This window comes from Excalfactoria chinensis, chromosome 3, assembly GCF_039878825.1.
Source record: "Excalfactoria chinensis isolate bCotChi1 chromosome 3, bCotChi1.hap2, whole genome shotgun sequence".
Lineage (NCBI taxonomy): Eukaryota > Metazoa > Chordata > Aves > Galliformes > Phasianidae > Excalfactoria > Excalfactoria chinensis.
Window position 1 is genome coordinate 8,331,233 of NC_092827.1, and position 21,624 is coordinate 8,352,856.

At 41.9% G+C, this 21,624-nt stretch overlaps 1 protein-coding gene across 2 annotated transcripts in view; it reads left to right on the forward strand.

The window, feature by feature from the left end:
• The window catches only part of HS1BP3 (HCLS1 binding protein 3), a 43,986-nt gene extending 25,463 nt beyond the window's left edge, over window positions 1-18,523 (forward strand). The window contains exons 5-8 of one of the 2 annotated variants that reach the window (XR_011903108.1): window positions 7,212-7,363; window positions 7,890-8,025; window positions 16,471-18,364; window positions 18,458-18,523. Coding sequence is in view for 1 of the 2 variants with exons in the window: in XM_072332527.1 (XP_072188628.1) it covers window positions 7,212-7,363; window positions 7,890-8,025; window positions 16,471-16,699 (517 nt within the window). In the remaining variant the exon portion in view is untranslated. Of the gene's footprint in view, window positions 1-7,211; window positions 7,364-7,889; window positions 8,026-16,470; window positions 18,381-18,457 lie in introns of those variants that run through there. The other variant, XM_072332527.1, reaches the window with a different exon arrangement.
• Window positions 18,524-21,624: the final 3,101 nt, after the last annotated feature.

Genomic DNA, 21,624 nt, shown 5'->3' on the forward strand with positions numbered 1-21,624 from the left:
AGGGAGTAGAAGCTTGAAATGTTGTGCAGTTATTTGTAATTGCTACTCCCCTGCTGTCATCAGCATCATTTATCACTCTTCCACTTGCCTCTCTTCCTGACACAGATCAGTGATCGAATTCCTGCTCCCTCTTTGTTTCCAACAGCAGATCCCCCTTAACAAACTAAACTGAGTTTCTCACATCTGTCTGATTTACTGTATGGTTTAATTGTACTGGATTCTCTGCAGATATGAAATGGCATAACTGATACACATGGAATCCTGTCAGGATTTGTGAATCAGCACACTGGCCCAGAAGATCAGGTTTACATGCCCAGGTTCACACCTGAGTTAACAGCAGCTAATTCTGAAAATAGCTCTCTGAGGGCTAATAGAGCCCTCTCTGCTTTCCACTTTTTGTCCCTATGCAGGGTGGAAGCCACATAGAATCACAGAATATCCTGAGTTCTAAGGAACCCACAAGGATCACTGAGTCCAACTCCTGGCTCTACACAGGACCTTCCGAAATCAAACCCTATGTCTGAGTACGTTGTCCCAATGAACTGTGGCAAATGATCCCCTAAGATGCGCTCCCTGTTCCATTTTCCTTGTTGCAATGCATGGATCCCCTGAGTTTCTAATGCAGGCAGCTGGCAATAATAGCACATAGACAGCTAAGTAGGAGCAAGGAGCAGGGTTTGTAATGATTCACTTGTGTGGAGCCGCTGGCTCTGATGCAAGGTGGCAATTCTCTGGGGATATGAGATGATGGAGTAGGCATATCTATGGCCTGGGGGATATTTTGCCCACAGCAATTTTATTTTACCACCTCTAGATAGGAAAGTCACATTTTATTTTTATGGAAGAGGCTTTGATCTCAGAATCAGCAGGAGAGGCAGCAGAAGAGCACGGGGCTGCATCCGCAACAACGGTGTCATTTAGCTCTGACAGTGACTCCCTGCGTCCTTCCTCATGTTGCTCCCCATGGAGCCATCTCCACCTTGTGCTGGTATGTTTGTGTTACCCACAGCATGGCAGGCAGGGCAGCACAGGGAAATAGTGATCTGTGTGACAGCAGGATGCGGATTGCAGGAGGAAGGAGGGCAGTGGAAAACCAGCCTGAAACCTGTGTCCCTTCCTCAGGCTCAGTGGAGACACTTCTATAGCGGTCTGCCTTGGAGAACTAATCCTGCCTGGTTACTGGTGGAGTCCGCTCAGTGCTTTGGTAACCAGCACTTTGGATGTGGTGAGGGGGGGATTCTCCTGAGGCAGCAGTGCAGTGGGGATTGTCTGCTGCTGAGGAGCACAAAATGAGGCAGATACATGCTCACCAGACAGGGTTTTTTGTCACACACTCTTCATCTACACGGTTCACTTTGATTGTAAATGTCTCATAAAGGGGACAGTGTTGACAGGTCGATCTCATTACAGTTGTCATATTTATATTCTGGTTGTGTGGCACATTGTATTGTTGATCTATACTGAACGTAGGCATCACTTTACAGGCATGCTACAGGGTACTTGCCCATAGATTTCCTGCCTCAGGAGCTACAGACTAATAGCAATTATTAATCAGCGCAAGGGAGTGGATTTTTTTAGTTAAGAGTGTAATTTTTATAGGGTCAAAACATAGATCTGGGGCACCTTAAAAGAGAGAGTTCAAGCACTAACATCTAGCAGAGTGCATTAAGCCCAAACTGTTCTTCCTAAGTTTTTCCTTATAAAGCTTCCTTTCTCAATTTTATGGTTGTTTAATTTTAAACATGAAAATGAACTTGTCAACATCCTTGTTTATTTTTGGTGCTGAGCAATTGCAGCTGGTTATCATTTCGTATCAGCTTCAAACTCTTCCTTTTCTCTTCCTTTGCTGATTTGCCTATTGTTATTTATGCTTAATTTCATCCTTTTCTTTCCTTCCCCTCCCTCCTGTTTTTTCCCACTTTCCCACTGCAGCATCCTGTTTCCTCTTTACTTGCAGCCCGTGGGCTTTTTCAAAAGCCTGATTTGATGAACAGTGGAAGTCCTTAGAGTTGAAGCAGAAAAAGACAGGAGTGGAGATCTGGAGGGAAAAGGTACATGATGCAGATGAGGGGAGTAGAGCACTAAAGATGACCAGGAGGCTCAAATGTTAACCTGAATGATAATGCAATATTGCAGTTCCAGCAAATGGAGCAAGAAAATGCCTGATACTGACCAGAAACTTGGAGAAATGCATTGAGGAGGGATGGCAAAGGGAAACGGAAAAAATGTTACGTGCCAAGCCCTGAGCCCTGGTTCTTGCCTTGCTGCTGTCTTAGTAATCCATAGGCTGCTAACCTCCAAACAAGATCAATCCTGTAGTGTCAGAAAAAAACAAAGCAGCAATATGGTTCTGTCGATAATCCAGCAGCTGAATGCTCTTTTGATTACTGACTATATCTCATATATATCTTTGGCTTTACCCAGCATCGTGGCAGTGTTCATCAGCACACTTTTCTTTGCCATGCGACATCCTAAGGAGCTGGGATTGTTTAGCCTGGAGAAGAGGAGGCTCAGGGGAGACCTCATTGCACTCTACAACTTCCTGAAGGGAGGTTGTGATGAGGAGGGGCTTGACTTCTTCTGTCAGGCAACAAACAGGACCTGGGGAAATGGAGTTGTATTAGATGAGGTTTAGACTGGACATAAGAAGGAACTTTTTTTCTCAGAGGGTGGTCAGGCACTGGAATGGCTGCCCAGGGAGGTGGTGGAGTCGCCATCCCTGGCAGTGTTCAACAGGTGTCTGGGTAGGGAGCTAGGAGATATTGGTTAGTGGTTTTCTGTAGGTATGGTAAAGGGAGGATGGTTGGGCTAGATGATCTTATAGGTCTTTTCCAACCTTGTGATTCTGTGATTCTATGATTCTTCTTCCATGTGATTTCTAATAGGAGATTTACTCTGTCTGTTAAACGCTGTCTTATTTTGGAACATGCCAGGCCCATTTCAAGCACTGCGAGTCACTACGATGCCTACAAGAAAAGCAGTACTGTGTGAGGTGAAATATCCCTGCGGCCAGCACTTGTCATGGTTGCTTAATGCTTCATGCCAGGCTGTGCTGAGCCAGCTGCCTTCGAGCTCTGTGCTGCATCCCTTGCCCAAAGCAGATGAGAATGACCCCTTTTGTCCTGTCTGTTATTGTCGGGCAGCTACTGAAAATGGGCTCTGCTGAATGAAAAGAAAGCAGCAGATGACATTTTGTTTTCTGGGTGTGCTCGTGTATAGGATCTTTGTTTTCCCAGAAATGGCTTTCAAGAAGATGTGCTAATATTGCTGCTGCTTTAGCAGGAGTTCTTTTGTTCAAGCCTGAACGGGGATGTGTGGGAGCTGGGGTGCATTTATATCACTGAGCTCTTTCCTTGTAAAATCTCATGGATTCCTAAAATATGAGTATGTGTATTTGGAGTAAATCTTCTTTATGCGTAACATTCCTTTCCTGGAGCATAACCTTATTCCTGTAAAAAAGAAATAGGCATATTTTCAGGACAGGAAGTTCAGAGCATTTTTGTCTGTCTGTGTACTGAGATTGCGCTTACTCTGAATGCACAGAAGGACAAGTACACACGGTGGTATCAGCATTACCTATATTTTAACTCAGTGGTGAGAATGGGTTAGGAACTTCTGTGCCAACCACAGCAGCCACGCAGAGTTGCAGAGCCCAGCTCTGTGATTTAAGCTGTGTTACCAAGAGTTAGGTGTGGAGATCCAGCGTTTCAGAGCACAGCAATCGCACGAGAAGCGTCTTAGTCATCCTCATTGCTGTTCTCTGCAGCTGACCAGAAAGCTTTTCTGCATTATTGATGTGCCGGTGAGACAGAGAGGCTGCCAAACAAGTGACCTACACTGTGTCTGTAAACAATAACAGAAGTGCTCTGAATAAATGGGCTACTTTAGAAAGTGAGTATCTCCTGCATCCAGAGCTCTGCTGACATTTTCGCAGGTGAGAATCACGTGGGGGCCAGGAATCTCAGCTGGATTTTCAAGTGTACCAGTAACCTGGCTAGGAGCAGTCACATTCCCTAATGTTTGGTTGTCCCATTTTTGTCCACATCAGTTCAGAGCTAATCATTACTTACATTCATTTGTGAGACAATTTGGGCTCAAGTCAGAAGACCGCAGTGTTATTAGAGGCACTCTTGTGGTGCTTCGTGTGTAGAAAACAGGGCATCCAATTGGGGAAATAAGCATCGTTCCAGAAATCTCCTCAGTTCAGTGGAGGTTTATAACTGGTTTGGTTTTTCACTAAGATTCTTCAAGTTAACTGCAGGGATCTCTCCATTGTTCACTTGTTCCAGCAACACGGAAATAATAGCATTGACGTGGATTATTTTATGCCAGCTGGATGCAGGTAGTTTCAGAATGTCTACGGTTGGGAGTATCATGAACATCGAGGTGGCCATCCTTGCAGCTCCTCCTGTACCTGCCTACCAGCATGTAGGCCCTCACTAGTGCAGCAGGCAGAGCTACTGCTTGCAACACATGCTCAGGCCAGCTGAAGCTGATGGTGAAGGCAGAGCCCCAGACAGACTCTCGGGCTTCTCATACACCCTTTCTCGTCTGTTAACCTCTGCTCCCAGCGTACAGCCTGGATGGGCACTGCTAAATACAGAACCGTGGGAATTTTGTTTCCCAATCTGAGTCTGACCTCTATGGAGTCCCTGTATGGATATGCTGGAATGACTTGGCAGCCCGGCTGTGGCTTCCTAAGAAGGGCACTCAGGGGAGATGACTTGGAGGCAGAAAAACAACTTCTTCATGTTCCTACTGGTAGCAGTTGGGCCCTGTGGCTTTGGCCCCATGCCCTCTAACTGTCTGGTGTCTCTTGACAAAATAGAAGGCAAGGCTGTGTCTGTAGGCTGGTCTGATGGCTAGACTCAACAGAGGGTTATTGCTAATGCCTTTGAGTCCTGTTCATTTTGTTTTACGGCTTATTCCATATGGTGTTGTTTGCTTGTTCTCCACCCTTCCCTTGATGTTTCCCACCATACTGATACTCTGTGCTGCAAGTATGTCAGCTAACTGTTGATATACTCGTTGGTAACTTCATTGGGGTGGAGAGCTGTTGCTTGGACATGTGTTAGTTCATGTGTAAGTACCTTTGGCCTAGGATGCTCTTAGGCATCAGGAGAGCTGTGGTCACACTTGCATGAACAAGGTATCTTGCCAAAGGCTTTTTGCTACTCCACAGGTTGGCAAATCTTCATCTGTGTTATCAGTCACTTCAAAGAATACAATGCACAAAACCTGCAAAGATTGTTTTGTCCCCAGTAGATTGGATTGTTTTGTGTCTACTAATTCTACTTGTAATCAATTGGCCAGCTCTCTGCAACTCATTTTTACTGTTCCTCTCCTTCTGTTCTATATTACTAATCTAATTTTTTACCTTTTCCTTCGATGTTTAAGCTCATTTGAGTGATAGATTTCTTGCCACAGTTAATAAAGCAATAATTTTGTGTGGAAATCTCTACTGAAAGCTGTTTGGCTTGTAGGTAATACTATTTTAGGTTATGTACATTTTTGGAAGAAGGCTCAGAAGTGCTTTAGTTTGAAACAAGTGCTTGGACTCGACTTTCCAAAAGCAGCTCAAATTCAAAGTCACTCAAGCCAGATCCATAAGGAATATACATGCAAAAAAGCAAAGCCGTGGAAGTGTTTAAAAAAGGAGGTGGGTTTACTTTAAATAGATCAGCACACTGTCACCATTGACTGCAGATACCTTTGGTGTATTGTTGGGCTGCATTTCCAAATAAGTCTGTATTTCAGTTCTGCATGAGGCTTGTTGTTAGGCCTTTCCTGAAGTGTGGCCTTTCCTGTTGCCAGGAGACAAAGTGATGGTAGCCGGGTAACATCATCCATTAAGTTCTGTTTTGTTGATAATAAACTTGTGGAAATAACTGAAAGTAACTGGATTCCACTCTGCGTGTAGCTGTATTCGGACAAGAATTTTACAAGGTTCTTTTAAGTAGATGGAATGTATGTGTAATCTTTTGACCTTAGTTTGCAGTTTTGATGACTCTGGCATGTTAAGTGCTGATAATTGGGTTTGCTCTAGGCTGAAACCTGACCTACTCTCAGAAAAGAAGATCAGATCTGTTGTAAGAGGCACTCAGAGGGGCTACCATAGAAGTGTTAAGACCATTCATGCTAGGAATCAAGATCTCTAAAACACGACAAATTCTTGGGAAGGACATGCTGTCCTAAGGAATTCTATTTCAGCTTAGTTTGGATTGGACTTTTCATCCAAAGGTTTTTGTTCTCAAAAGCTGCCCTACTTGAAAGCTGCCTTGCAGCGGCCAGTGGAATGTAATTCCTATATATGAGATTTAAGCAATGTTCAAATGATACCCCAAAGCAGTTTTCAGCCTCCTTCTCTATCTGGTAGGAAGGGAGGGGGAGACCTTCAGAGATTTATTGTATCCAAATATCAGTGTTGAAAGGAGATGGGATTAGTTGTCCTATAGGAATGCCTGCCTCTTTCCATTGAGTAGAGAAGAAGGCTAAAAATCAACTTTGTCTCACTGTCCAACTTTTAGAAGGCTGAACTCGGAGGCAGTTACTGCTACCCTTGGTTTGAGAAAGTACTGAGTGTCATTTGGATATTCTGCAAGTTGCAGTCTATCCAAAAAACTGTCTTCCAGTCCCCACTTCCTTCAACCTAAAGGTGATGTAGACTCTGTACCAATCTTTATTGAGGATGGGGGTGTTCTCATAAAATGGCTGACGCTGTGATGAAAAGTATTTTGTAGACGTCAAACACGGAGTCAGTGACTGGAAGCAGGGCCAAAGGGATGCCGTGTCCTATCTGTGCTTTGTTTTCCAAGCCATCCCTTGTCTGTCTCTCTATGACAGCATTGCTGAAGCTGCTGGTCTTCCTTATTTTAAGCTTTCTCTCTGTGAGAAGTAAAACCATTTAAAACAAATGTGATCAAGTGGTAGTTTTTTACAGTATGGCATTTTTAGCCCTTATCTTCCACTTCCCATTGAGCTCCTCAGTAGTACCTAAGAACACAAAGTGTGGGTACAGTTAGAGTATGTCATGCTAACTAACTACCCAGCTCCACATCTTGTTTCTGCCAGTGAGTAACAGATGGGTATGTACCTTCCTCTAATACTTTCCCAGCCTCCATCTATTTTCAGCGTATGGGACTTTCTTAGCCATAAATCTTTCTTGTTAAATGAAGAATTGCAGTTGATCTTCTTGTCTCTTATGTTTTTAGAACTAAAAAAACAAAGAAGGCATCTGCTCCTCCAGCAAAGGAAGAGAAGCACAAATTAATCATTTTTGAAGAGGAAGTAGACCCAAATGAGGGACTGTTTGGCCCGGAGAAAGATTTCTCATCACTTGGTCCTAGGAAGAAGATGAAAGAGGGTAAACCTTTGCTATATTTGTTTATAGAGAGTTTGTTTTGTCTAAAGCATGTGTACGATTGGACTTTTAAAGTACAGTGATGCAGAGTGTACAGGTTGGATTATGTCTTGGAAATGTTAAGGCAAATTTTACGTTAAAATGTTAAGTCAAAGGTAGGGCAGAATCATCTAGAATCATTTAAATGGAATAAATATGGTTTGGACTATCTTATCATAGTTCCCCTAGCTGTTCACTGTTCACATTTCAGGTTTGGGTAATATAGGTTTTTGGAAGCTGGCTGTCATGACATCGGCAAGAGTAGTGTGACCTGTGTGCAAGAAGAAAAGCAGATTTACCAGTTCCTGAGAACATAATGTATTATTAATGTGATTCCTGGTACTTTGTGGATTGGAAATCATTATATAAAAGGAATTGTCTGCGTGATCTTTTTTAGATCCCCTTATTCAGATTCCTTAGTTACTATTACTGTGGTTATTGTTCTGTGTAGTACAGTTTAACTACACCTTTTACTGGCTCCCCTTTCCAGATGTGAAATTATTTGAAGATCCAGACCTTGGTGGAGTGGTGAAATTGGGCGACTCATTGCTGTTGCCAGCTGCCTGTGAGAAAAGGGAGCACATTCCGAACACAGCTCCTGAGGAGGACACTGAGGAGCTGCTAAGGTATCTGTTTGCTAACAAGACATTTCTGCTTTCTCTGAGCAGCACACAGGGCTTAAAAATACCAGAACAAAAAGCAAAAAACTGACTCGAGATTAACACCCAGAAAAAAACACAACAGGAATTCTGCTTTAGTGAGCTGAAATCAATGGCTCTCTTCCCTCTAGCCACAATAGAAATGATTTTCTGCTGGTGGCTCTCAGACCTTCATATGCATTTCCATGAAACGTCCTGTGCCTACCACCACAACTGTGAAGGGCTCTCATCAAAATCTATCTCAGTATTGAATTTTTAATCTAGTGGACCAAAGGACCAGGCCCAGTAGTTACAGGAAGAATATATGTACTTGCTCTTACACTTGCCTGCTCCCTTGCAAGCGTAGCACAGGAACAGAGCATCAACATCAGATGTTTTTATTCCTGACTTGACTCTCACAAGTCTCAGCCTGGATCTCAGGCTGGCATCTGAATGATAAGGCCAACCTATTTCAAGCACTGGTTCTTCCAAGCAAACTTCTGTTAGGATGTATGATTTCAACAGTAAGCCCAAGGGAGAAAAGCAGTGTGTGGTTTCCTCTCGTGAAGCAGATAATTTTGCAAGTATTGCTTTTTACCCGTGCAAAAGTGCTAACTACCTCAGCACTAATAATTGGCTTAATTTAAACAGAGGTTAAGTTAGGTTAGGTGCCATGTCACATTATATCCTGGCAGCCCACCTGATGTTTATGAAAGCTGATGGGGAAGGACCTGACCTAATTTAGTACTGTGGTATACTGAAAGCAAGCATTCTGTGTTTGCTGTGTTTTCATGCTTGCTTTCTCTTCTGCTAGCCATCTCAGCATGCATTCAGATAGCTTATAGGGCTAGAAGCGCCTGTTTTAATGCAGTCATTGTATTCATTATTCGCTAGTGGAAAGTGTTTCTGCAATTGTTTGTTAATGTCCTTTGAACTGTATGTTTTCCCTTCTTCTGTGCTGAAGAAAGGTCTCTGAAGTCTACTCCAAGACTAATAGACTGTGCTTTTAAATTGCTTCAGGGTCATCAGTGTTAGCAGCACACCCAGATGATAATGAAAAACCATGATAAAAGATTCCATTTCTTTTAAATTCTAGTTTTCATTTATTCATGAATTGTCCCAATGCTTTCAGTAGCTGGCAAGTCACCAAGATCCAACTGGAAGTGAATACATGTAATGAAGCAGAAAATCATGCCTGCTGTTCAATGGGAAAGTTACTACAGGAGGCAACTCCTCACTGTGCAAGAGGTAGAAGCAAACTGGTCAGGATCTCTTGACCTGTTTAGGTGCCTAACACTCTGAAACTGCGTTGATGAGCCTAGCTCACAGTTTTATCTGTACATCATAGAAGCTGTGGTAGGTCCAGAAACCTTCACTGTGTTCACTGTGCATGGATGAATTAGTTCAATAAAGCAGATATGGTAGCTCTTGACTTACATAGTGCACATCTGCAGGTACCTCATAGTCTACTCATATACATGTGACAGATCTGAGAAGTGTTTACCTTACTTACTTTCCAGTGAATGACAGGCAGAAAGAGGAGAGCAGTGTGTGAGGCAGAAAAGGGCAGAACTTGCTTGCAAAGTAGAGATGGTGTTCAGTGGAGAACACAGGAGCAATCTAGTCCTTTTTGATCTTTGTAATACTTGAGCAGTTGTAGGAGCAGCTGCACCACGGCATTGCTCGTACAACTGTGCATCTCCCCCAGCAGTGACTTGCAACCTGAGGAAGCAACTGTTAGAGAGACAAATGAGCCTGCAAAATGTGTGTGGGCTCTGCATGTCACAACATAAGGAAGAAGAGAATATGATAAATGCTCTCATTGCAGATGGAAGACTGTGCTCTCTGTGGATGCCTGCTCAAATAAAAGAATTACTATTTTAAGTGGAATTATGCACATTAAGGAGTGTTGAAGCTTGAGAAAGACCAAATGCTTTGCAAGTGCAATGAAAGAGTTGTAGTTGTTTTGTTTGTTCTTAATGACAAAACACTGACATCCTTTCAAATAAATATCTTCCCTCTTCCTGTCCACTGACCAAAATCTACTGGTTTCTAATTTCTCTGCCTACCAACGATCATGTGATGGTGATGGAGAAACAAGGTGAGTTACCACACTCATCACAGAGGAGGGCATTCTCTCCTACCCTTAGGTCTGCCATAATACTTCAGTGAGGTACTTGTACTTATACATCTCTCCAGAACTTGTGGAAAAGAGATAGATTGCTATGGTAGGAACCAGCAAGGTCAAATCCCAATACTGCCTTCACAGAAGAAAAGCACATCCTTCACAGGATACACTTTGCAAAAGAGAGTAATAGGCAACCAAATCTCCACAGGAATAGAGAGGAACTCAAACAAGTCCAGCAAGTCCAGGATTCCATTGCTTTCAACTCTCCCAAGGTACAGAGTGGTCCACTGCCGTAAGCTGAAAGGGTAACTGACCAACCCTCTCTCAGGTGTTAGAATAGTTACCTTTGAAAAGGGATTTATGGTTATGCTTCTCTTCTCACTTCCTGGGTTGCGTCACACCATATAATGATTCCTTCTGGACACATTCAGTTTTTTACCACCATTCTCAGCGTTCCTCCTCAAGTATGACTTCTGTTTACGCTAGTGACTGATAGAAGTCAGCTGCTACAGAAACCTGTATCCTGCAAACTCTTACATCATGGTTTCTCATGCCATCTTGCTTCCTTATCTCTGTCTACCCAGCAGCCACAGATGTGCAAAATAAGTTGTCATGCAACAGGACTGCAGCTGACCTCTTCTGCCTCATTCATCTAAACCATGCCTGTCTGGTGTGATGGATCAAGTCTTTGTGAAAAACCAGTTCTAGACTTGATTGCCTGAGTGTTGCAGAAGCTCTGTGGCCCACAGGATTACATAAATTACCACACATCTTAACCTGAAATAATTATCAGAGTTGTCTGAGCAGCCTTTTAGGAGAGATTCAGTTTGCTTCACCTTCGATAATGAACAGGGAGTTGAGATGGAAGGAAGCAGCTGTCAGCATAAAATTTGTTTTTTTCTTGTGCTGAGAATAGTGTCATCTAGGGACCATCCAGCTCTTACTTTTGTGCTGGAGCTGCCTTATTCAGTCCATGCTCTTAAAAGATACATGATGTCTTTATTTACAAGCTAATCTCTGTGTATAACTGCAAGTGATGCAAATGCTCTTTCCGGAGCCTAATATTGTTAGAGGCTGAAGGTGTTTGTGAAATCACATCCTAACAATGACCATTTCTACCACCAGTCTATATAGCTTCCTAAGCAGGTTTGGTAGGTTAAGGTTTACCAAGAAACATCCTTAAAGCAGAGTTTGTATGTTCTTCATTCAGCAGGGCACTGAATTCAAAGGGCAAAGCTGAAACCTTATTACTAACCAGAAGTCACACAGCACACCACCTCCAGATTCGTATCATGTGAAATACTTTTTCACTGTACTAAGGGCACGAAAGCAACATCACAGGTAGAAGAGCTTTGAAAAAGTAGAGGGTTTAAATCTAAATCCTTGGGCAGAGTATTGTTTAGGTTGTGGACAGGTGGCTGCAATGGATGACTCAGAAAGTTCTTGACCAATCTAGGGCAGTTTCCATGGCTTGTTGGGCTCTGACTATGGAGAAATAACCTTGATTTGGCTGCATCAGTGTTCAGTAAAAAAATAAATAACTATACTGTAACTATACTCATTTTTTCCTTCATTTTGATGGATTTTCTTTGCTTCCCAAGAACACTTTCTGTAATGGCTTTCAAGCATTTATTTTGTTCATAACATTTTTCCTGTGATGCATAATAATGCTGCCTACCAACAGTGGAAGAGCTACCCAGTAAGCTTGGCCAACAGAATAGAAAGGCTGTTGCCAGATAGGAAACATTAATTCTTGCCCCACTCTTAGTTACATGTACAGGTTGTGTGAAATAAAGAAGAGCAGTGGCCTAGATTCCTAGTCTGCCTTAGGATAGAGAGAGACCTTTTTGCTAGGTTCAAGAGTCAGCTTGCATATTTGCATACTTGCATTTTGACAGCCAGAGACATAGGCTATATAGCCAACTATGCCATAAGCTGGTGACAAGGGAACTTTCTAGAGAAGCAAGAGAAAAAAAGTTTGAACTTCTTCAGGATAGAGAAAAATTGAACCAGGTTCTCTGGTCCAGATTGTAAAAACAACTGTCTCCTTTACTGGATGAGTGACCTAACAGCTCAACGGTGCAGGCTCTTGTGTTGCAGATACATCTCCTAGCACTGTTTGAAGTACCAATATGAACTTACCTGGAATGGACTGTAGGGGAAAGCAGGAGCAGGTGGACAATAACCCCTACACAGCTCCCTTCTGTTATTAACTCCAGCCTGTGTGATTTCCACAGGCCATACTGTCTCTATTGCCCATTCTAGATGTAATGGGGTAGATGCATGGGGTACTGGTTAGGCTGCGGTTGGACTTGATGATCTTCAAGGTCTTTTCCAACCTGGGTAATTCTATGATTCTATGATAATGGCCAACAGATATTTCAAAGCCTTTTCTCTATCAAATATGTGATATTATATCTTTCCCCCAACACTTCAGTAAAGCAAATGTTATGCACAGAATTAACACCAGACAAAATAATGGTAGTAAGATAAAAAAGATAAAAAGTCTGCTCTGCAAGAGCTGTTGTGAGTTGCATAACGCAGCTTCAAGTCTGATCCTTTTGGATTCTTTAGCAAATTATGGCAGCCTTTGTCTCTTGCTTTCATTACTAATTCTCCTCGTTAGAGCATTCCTGGCAGGCTGAGGAGGTCACTGCTCTCATCATGTTAGATGCTGCGTGCACACATTGTTGTTTTCATCCCAGAAGTTTTGTCCAGACAGAATGGAAGTCAAGAGAAGTGACATCTAATATGCTGATATTCTGATGGCAGCTATATTTTTGTCTGCAGCTCAGACGTCTTTCAATCCCTTTTAGTCCACATGCTAGCAATTATTATACCGTAGGGCTTTGTGACAGTCTTCCTTTAATAGGGGTTTTGATTGCTTTCTGTCCAGAAACAATGAGATTTTCCACCAAAGAAAGTCTGTGAATCAGTACTACAGTATGGCAGGAATTTTAAACAATGTGGTGCTGCTTTTCCATTGGAAAAAAAAGGGAGATAGAGAATAATTAGGGAATGATTAATTACATGGATTCTGTACCTGATTGTCTGTAACAAAATGGGGGATGGAAGCAGGAAGGTTCTTCCTTTAATCTACTTGCTATTTCAGAATATTATTTGCTTGACTTTTTTCTTCTACCTCCTCCTCGCCTGGAGTTAAATATGGTGGTAGTTACGCACTGTAACAATTCATCTGCTTCTCAAGAAATAGGAGTCCTTGTTTCTAGCTCTGCCTGAGGCATTTTGCATTTTACCTCTTTAGTTTTCCGAAGGCAATTGTGTCTCACATGATCAAACAGCAGTGGATGAAACAGTTTGCCTAATGCAGCAGCATGAAAAGCAGGTTTTGAAACAAAGATCACATTATCTGCTGTGTCCTCTGTAAAAGATTTTTCTCTCTTACAGAGCACTTTCAAAAATGCAGGACAGAAATGAAGCTTTACACTATCAGTTTCCAGACTGAAAAATTGATGACCAGCAAGAAGAAAAAAAGTATCTGAGCTGCATCTTTTGGAGCTGTTTTGTGACTGTGGTTTTGTTGCTGCGGTTAGTGCAGAAATTAATATAGAGCCACGAAGGAGTAGGTAATTCAGCAAGCTGTGACTTCTGATCAGGTTAATTAGCTGTATCTACTGCTGCCCCTGCTTGGCAGATCAGCTGCCCTCATCAAATACTGCATCTGGCTCAAAATCATGCTGGCTTCATACAATCTGTATGTGTATGTCTGCACTGTCCATCTGCTTATTATGGTTTCTGTTGTTTCTGACCAAAACTTTATGACATGGACACTGATTCATTCAGTATTTGTTTATGCCAACTTGGGAGGCATCAGATTAGCTGAAGAAAAGTAGGCTTCAAAAATACCAGCTGTAACATGTTCTGTTTATTATGCAGCATAGAGAACAAGAACATGTCTTGACAATGTGATTACAGGTGTGGTATCTCTTGGATATCACAGTTTGCAGCAAATATCTGGGCTTAAGTGAATTAATGTCTTCTCTGTAGATGAGGGATTCAGAAGGAAGCAAGATACTCACAATGTGTTTTGTAAGTTAGGTGGGATATAACACCTACAGGGAGTCATGGGACCCAAAAGACATCATAAATCTTATTATGAAATTAAAACAGAATATAGTCTCCAGAATTAGTTGAGGGTTGAAATCTGAGATAGATAACAGCAGAAGCACATGGAATACAAAGTGCACCATGTAGAGCTCACGGTGCAGAGTTCTAGGACTGTGTGTGTGCTCTATCCATCAGTTTGGTTAGGTATTTCCTAGATGTAGCTATTAGTGTCCTGCCAGGTGATTTTACAAGGTTAGCCTTGGTTTAAACTGACAGTGTTTGGTTTTATTTGAGACTTACAGAAAGCCCTGATTGCAAGGAAGCTGTTACAAACAGGCAAACATCCAGCTCATCCTTCCTGCTGGGAAGACTGTGCCACCTCCTGATGTAGTGCTCTAGGAGAGAGGATGAGCTGCACAGGGACAGCAGTCTCCTTCTCCATTTAAGGTTCACTTGACAAGACTTTCTTATCCTCTCAGGTCTTATAAGAATGAACAAAGTAAAACTACTCAAAGGGAACTTCAGCTCGGAAGAAAATTACAGTCCTGTTGGAATAACTCCTGCACCTTAATTTCATCTTATAGTTCATATCCTGTTTGGCTACCCTATCTTAGGCTGTAGCAGAAGGCATTATACTGCAGGCACTATTGCAGCTTTTTAATGGGCTGTTTCAGTTGATGCTGAAGTTTGGTAAAAACAGTTCTTGCATCAGTGTTTGTAAACAGTTAAGCAGATAGATCATTTCACTGCTTAAGACACTGCAGCCATAGAGTAGCATATCCCACTAGAGCTGGAGTCTGGCATGGAGATGCTGTCACATTACAGACCTGGTTCCTCATGTTCCTCCTGGTCCTTCATGTAAGTTTTTGCTCGCGCTTCTTACAGTTAAGCTTTCTTTAGTTTTTATATGGTGCAATAAGGGTAGAGCCTTTTGTAAACCCTGTATTTTGTAAGCATATATGAGGTATTCGTTTTATCAGGGGTTTCACTTCTGTAGCCAGTCATTACAGAGCTGATTATCTGCATGGATTACCATTTGGGTTTTGACTACTTAACAGTCATTGATTAGTGAAGCCTCTTGGAAATTAGCAACTGTGTTTACTCCAGATGGCATTTTGTTTGACCACTGTGCTCAGCATACCAAGCCGAGAGGCAAACAGCCTTGGATTCAGAGCAAAAGTTGCCATGGCCTGTTAAGACTTCTCCAGCTATGTTAATTTTTACTTAGAATCACAGAATCGTAGAATGGCTTGGGTTGAAAAGGACCACAATGATCATCTAGTTTCAATCCCTGTGCTATGGGCAGGGTCGCCAACCTGCAGACCAGGCTGCCCAGAGCCACATCCAGCCTGGCCTTGAATGCCTCCAGAGATGGGGCAACACCAAAATCCTTGGGCAACCTGTTCCAGTGCGTTACCACCCTCTGTGTGAAAAGCTTCCTCCTAATATCTAACCTAGACCTCTCCTTTCTCAGTTTAAGAACATTTCTCCTTGTCATCACATCTTTACATTCACATCTTTTCATTCACATCTTTTTGGAGTACATCTCTGTAGTTCATCTTTTAGAGATGTGGTGCATCACACCTTACTTTCTCTTTCCTTCACATATCTACTTCCCAAAGGTAGCCATCTCTTGGAGTCACACCACTGTCTGTTGTAAGGGCACTTTCTTTAACAGCTGCAATGGGAGCAGAATTGGGCACACACAGCATGCTGTGCCTTTCGATAAGGTCAAACAATCCAAGTAGAAATCAGTCTTAGCTGTTCCAGATGTTCTGGTTCTGTCACTATGAAACTGTGGAAAATGGTCACCAAACAAGAATTGTTGTATGCGTTCATAGACTTCAAAACTCCCTCCATTTCTTGGAAGCAAAAGTGAATGAATGCTTCTAAAGCCATTACGTTTTCAGGTTTCTCATGACTAAGCATATCTGTCATGGGGAAGGGAAAGAGGAAAGCAAAGCTGCGCATGGAAAGGTTTACTATCCCACAAAAGCTCTTAGAAAAGCAAGCCGTCCTGTAATAAATCAAAAGCTTGTTGTTTTTTCCCGAATCTAAAGTCACATAATTCTTATTCTCATCATTTCAGTTTGTCTTTAGCTTGAAATCATGCTGTAAAATAAATGAGTTTCTACCATGAGTTGAAAGATCTTTAAAAAAGCCCGCAAACAAGGAGCAGTTCCCAAAGTCCCAGACTGTGTCACTGAGGAGTTTCTGGTGTTTTCTTTTCATTCCAGAGTTGAAGATGATTTTGAAAAACTCTTGAAATTAACCTCCAAAGCGAAACCTAAGGTACCACCAAAACCACCACTGCCTCAGAAGACAGCAGCTCTCCCCAGGAACAAGAATTCCTCTCCACTGGCAAAGCCAAAAGAAGACAAAATTCAGGCAATGAATGAAGTGGACATTCTCCAGTATATCCAGGAAAATGAATCCATCAATGACCAAGATACAAGTCTTTTCTAAATAGATCTATTTCTAATATGTAATCGATAACCTTCTTGGCCCAAATTCCTTATGAGCTCAATTGACAGTATCTGGAATTGGCCAGATCTCTTTTGTGTCCCACAATACAGAGAGCAGCAAATTTGGCTATCAAAGACTCAACGTGATGTTTTCTAAACAATGCAGTTGTGGTATATATAGTGTTGCCTTAGATTTTCATGGCTTTAGGGAATATGGACAAGGGCACAGCACTACAGATTATGCCCACTGCTATTTTAATATCAGCATAATAAAATTTTGTCCTGTTTACTCCAGACTATGCAATTGTATTGCACAAATGGCAAGGATGAGCAATATCCAACCAATGGTAAGGGAGGACAGGATGTTTTTCCTGTCATTTTAGGCATTTCAGTTCACTGGAAAGGCAATGCTGCTTTTTTCCTGTGCATTTTTATAGCAGACTTTTCCTCCTTGCCTGGCATTTCAGTAACCATTAAGTATGGTTAGCAGTTCCTCTCTAGTTCAGAGAAATACTGAAATCCCAGCTAAACCTGACTGTTCTGCTGTCTTTGTTGCATAAATACCAGCTTGGAGGAGAACATGCAGGATGGCAAATGGCAAACACTATGTATCTCTGGCCGCTAGGAGAGATAGCAAATGGCTGAAGGTGGCTAAGGTAGCTCCAGACGTAGCATAAGTTGCAGCATGTAGGAGATTTGGATGCTGCAGGACTCTTCCTAAACCTACACAAGATACACAAGGGCTGTTGTTTTTTTTCCAGACATACCTTCCTGGATTTCTGCTGTACTTCGCAAAAGGAAACAGATTTCTGCAGTTGATGTAATGCAGGTGTCCTAATAGATGAATTCTGACTTGCTATCTGGAATCACTCTCTCTCTTCTGCCATGAATTCATGCAGGATCCGTGGTGATTAATTCCACTACATTAGAATTACTAAATATTTCATACATCATTAAATATTTCATAAACTGCGATATGTTCCTTCCTTACTGTGGCAGTCTTTGTAAAGGGAGGACAAACTTGGGATTATCCAAAATGAAAACATAGGAAGAAAAGGTACCTGAGAAAACTTAATGTGCAGGAAAAGGAAGAAAAGGATGTTAGAACAGGAGTTCCACGCTGCTACTTTTCCCCACCTCAAGCACTCTGGTTGAATGGTTGAATTTACACCCATTGTGGGTTGATGTATGTTGTCAGGTGGAGATTCCTGAACTCATTCCACGTGTCGTATCTGAATGTGAAGGCAAACTCGTCAGAGGGAAAATGTTAATATATTTAAGCCATATCCCTATCCCCAAATTAGCCTTTATAATATAGAACAAAATGAATAGAAAGCATTATATACATATATATATAAAATAGATGAAATTATCTCATTATTTCTTTTTTTAAGCCAATGCAAAATATTATAATGGTATTTTAGTTTGATGGAACAAGTAGAACGTAACCATTGCCTGTGTGAAATGTGTTCAGTACAATAATAAACATCTGCTAACCTGCAGAAGTTACTGTTGTTGTTGTTCTTTAGGTCGTGCAAAAGCAGCAGATTGGAGTTAAAGGATGGATTCCATGGAATGAAAGTGCAAGCTGAGCTAAAACCCTGCGTAAATAAGTATGAAACCAGGAATGTAGCTGTGCTCGTATTTCTTTTCAGAGTACCTATTGGTAAGACTATATATGGGCAAAGGAAGTACCTGATCCTGTCTGTTCTCACAGCCTCCTGGTGCAATTAGGAAGCTTGTTCATCCCATTCTGCAGATGGAGAACGGAGGCGCAAAGGAAGGAACAAACGACTTGCCAGAGACACTGAAGAGAGTAGCAGAGGAGGACTGAAGTCAGGACAGCCTTCCTGTTGCACAACCTGATGTCATGAGCCAACCGCTGCTTATTTAACCGAGGGCTGAGGAATCTTCATCTCCACTTCATGCAGCACTACGCAGGAAACTGACTGTATTTCTGTACTTTTGGCCTGCAGCCTGGCACTTGACCTGAACACTGCTAAAACTACCACATGGAGGGTCATGGATTTAACTATCAGTAGACTGAGTGCAGATCTTCACCCTTAGTGAAGGTTCAACACAGGAACATTAAGATTTCTTCTAGTAAGTTAGCAAAACAGTAGAATACAGAGCTGGCTGGGGTCTGTGAAGACGAGTTTGTCCTGCCTAAAGGCAGAACATCTGGCCTGTGTCCCATAGCCTCCATGGGGGTTCTATTACAGTTCTTGGCCATCCTAATAGAAACCTTTTTGCTACTGTCCGATATAACCGTTCCTTACTGCAACTTAATTATGTCATTTCTAATTCTCATCAGCGCAGAAGGAGAACAAAGTACACCTCTCAGTCTTGTTTTCTAGACTGAACACCCACCCAGTGAGGGAGGCAGCAAGCCAGGTCAGGACATCACTACAATACCAGCTTCCCATGCCTCAGTGTGTCCTGACTGAGTGTTGTCATCTCGCATTGGATTTGGAATTGCTACATACTCACATACCAATTTGCCAGCATCCCACTCCCTTTCCTTAACACTTGGTGTGGTGCAATATGATCCCAGACGGGATCATATTTTGCTTTCACCTTTCCTCGTGACAGTGGCATCGGTCTGCCAGCCTCCACCTCTAAACACTCAGCAATGGCTCACGCTTTTGCAAAGCAGTGGGAGGGCAGATATTATGCATGACTATTATAACCATGGGAACGTTCCCAGTAATACTGATGAAGCAGCAGTATAGCAATATCCGTTTAAACCGAGCAAGGAATATTTGGTCCTCAACCCTTCCCTAAGTTGTCAAATTACCAACACAGGGAAGGAAGAGCTGTTAATAGTTTCCTGTGGTAGATTTTTAAGATGATTTTGAGGTCTGTTTTACTTCAGAAAAATCTCTCTTTTCTATCAAGGAACTGATGTAAAAGGATCCTTCATAAATCCCAGTGTAACACATTTGTTTTACAATGCAAATGTCTAGCTCCAGCAATATTTATAGGCACTTAGAGGTGAGTTATAGTCTTTGAATAAATTATACATAATGAATCATTATTATACAGGAGGAGAATGTCAGGCAAATCCAGCTCAGAAAAATTGAACATATTATTTGAAATGACATTGGGAAACCATGCAACATACTTTGCATCCTGCCAGACCAGAGCTTTTCTTTCGCATACATCACTCCCAGTAGCAGCTATTTTATTAGCCTCTTCTTGACAACTCTAGAAATTCAATTAGGGACTCTGATGTAGTTCTTGGCTGACAGGCATCACCTTTTGACATTAATAACAGCTAGCCCATCAGAAGATCTGGGAAGCAGTAGAGTTAAATATAAACCCTTACAAAAGATATCTTCTTTGGTAATTAGAACTCATAATGGATATCTCTGTTGCTTTAGAAGCTGCTGCTTGTTTTGCATAACCTTCTGCTTGTTGTATGATACAGCACTAATAACATGGAACTCTATGTACATCATTGTTTGGGTCACAGTTAAAATGCTGATTTCACTAATTCAGGTGTTTCACAGATGAACAGTGGATCATCTGTTCGTATCAGTTCTGTGCTGCATTTTTAGTAAAGCTAATTCACACATCATAGTATTTAAGACCTACCTCAGTCAGTGGTGATTTAGGCTGGATCTAAAGAAATATATTAATTAAAACTGATACATCTGCATTGTAGCTGAGCTTGCTACATTGGAATACCCAAGGCAGCCTGTAATTTAAGGTCAGGAAACCCTGGCACGCTCATGGGGCACTTAGGCATTAGCTAATGAAAAGAGACTGTAAATGACCAATCCCTGTGGTTGTTAGATTTAATGCAGAGTACAGAAAAAGCATTTTTTCTCTTAGATATGTGAGTGTCAGTAATCTCATCAGGGATTCCTGACTCTTTGGGTGTGTGCATGTGTGCATACACGTATGTGTCAACCACATTTCCCATCAATCACTATGTGCTCTTAATTGTGACAGTTTAAACCCCCAAGTCATGAATAGGGAGGGATTTTACTGTGACTTGTTATCTGTATTCTTATTTTACATCTCAACAGCAACATCTGGACTGAATGTTGTCAGTTACTTTCTGTATTGCACCAGTTCTTTGGTTCATCCTTAAACCCACCATCCAGTTGTTCAACCCTTACCATATTTCTGGTCTTCCTTGTAATGCTTCTGCATTCTGTTGTTATGAAACTAATTGAACCCAATGAGAAATTAAAGTGAAGGAAAATCATGTGCCTGTATTTCTAGACAGCCATCTGTAGAATACACCTCTGAGAATAAAAATAATAGCAATGAAAGTTAATGATGATAAATTAATGGTAAGTATTGCTATGGGAGTTCAGACATCAATGAAGCTGCTTAAAGGATTGGTTTGTCATAGATATTTGGAGACTAAATGTGATTCATACTAGGAATCACAGAATCATTGAATGGCCTGGGTTGAAAAGGACCACAATGCTCACCTAGTTTCAACTCCCCCACCGCCATATGCAGGGCCACCAACCACCAGACCCGGCTGCTCAGAGTCACATCCAGCCTGGCCTTGAATGCCTCCAGGATGTTGAAGATGCTAAAAATGTATATGGAGTCAAGGAGATACAGCTAGACTCATAAAAGAAGAATCTATCAGGGATTGTTAAAGATGCCTCGTAGGGTCTGGGAAGTCCTTGAGCTACAAGTTGCTGGAAGGAGAATATTCAACAAACAAATATTTTCATCCTTCCATGCAGTCATCTGCTTTTGGCTGTTGTGAAGAATACCATACTGATCTAATCCAAAGCTTGTACTGAGTGAGTCACTCGGTGGGGTGACGTAAGGAACAGAACATCTGCCATGCGTGGTGCTTCCCAGCACCCTGAATAAGATCTGCCCACTGGCCGTATAACAACAAGGTCGTTCTTATTTACTCTTTACTCAGGAGGGATTCCCGAAGTCAGTAGA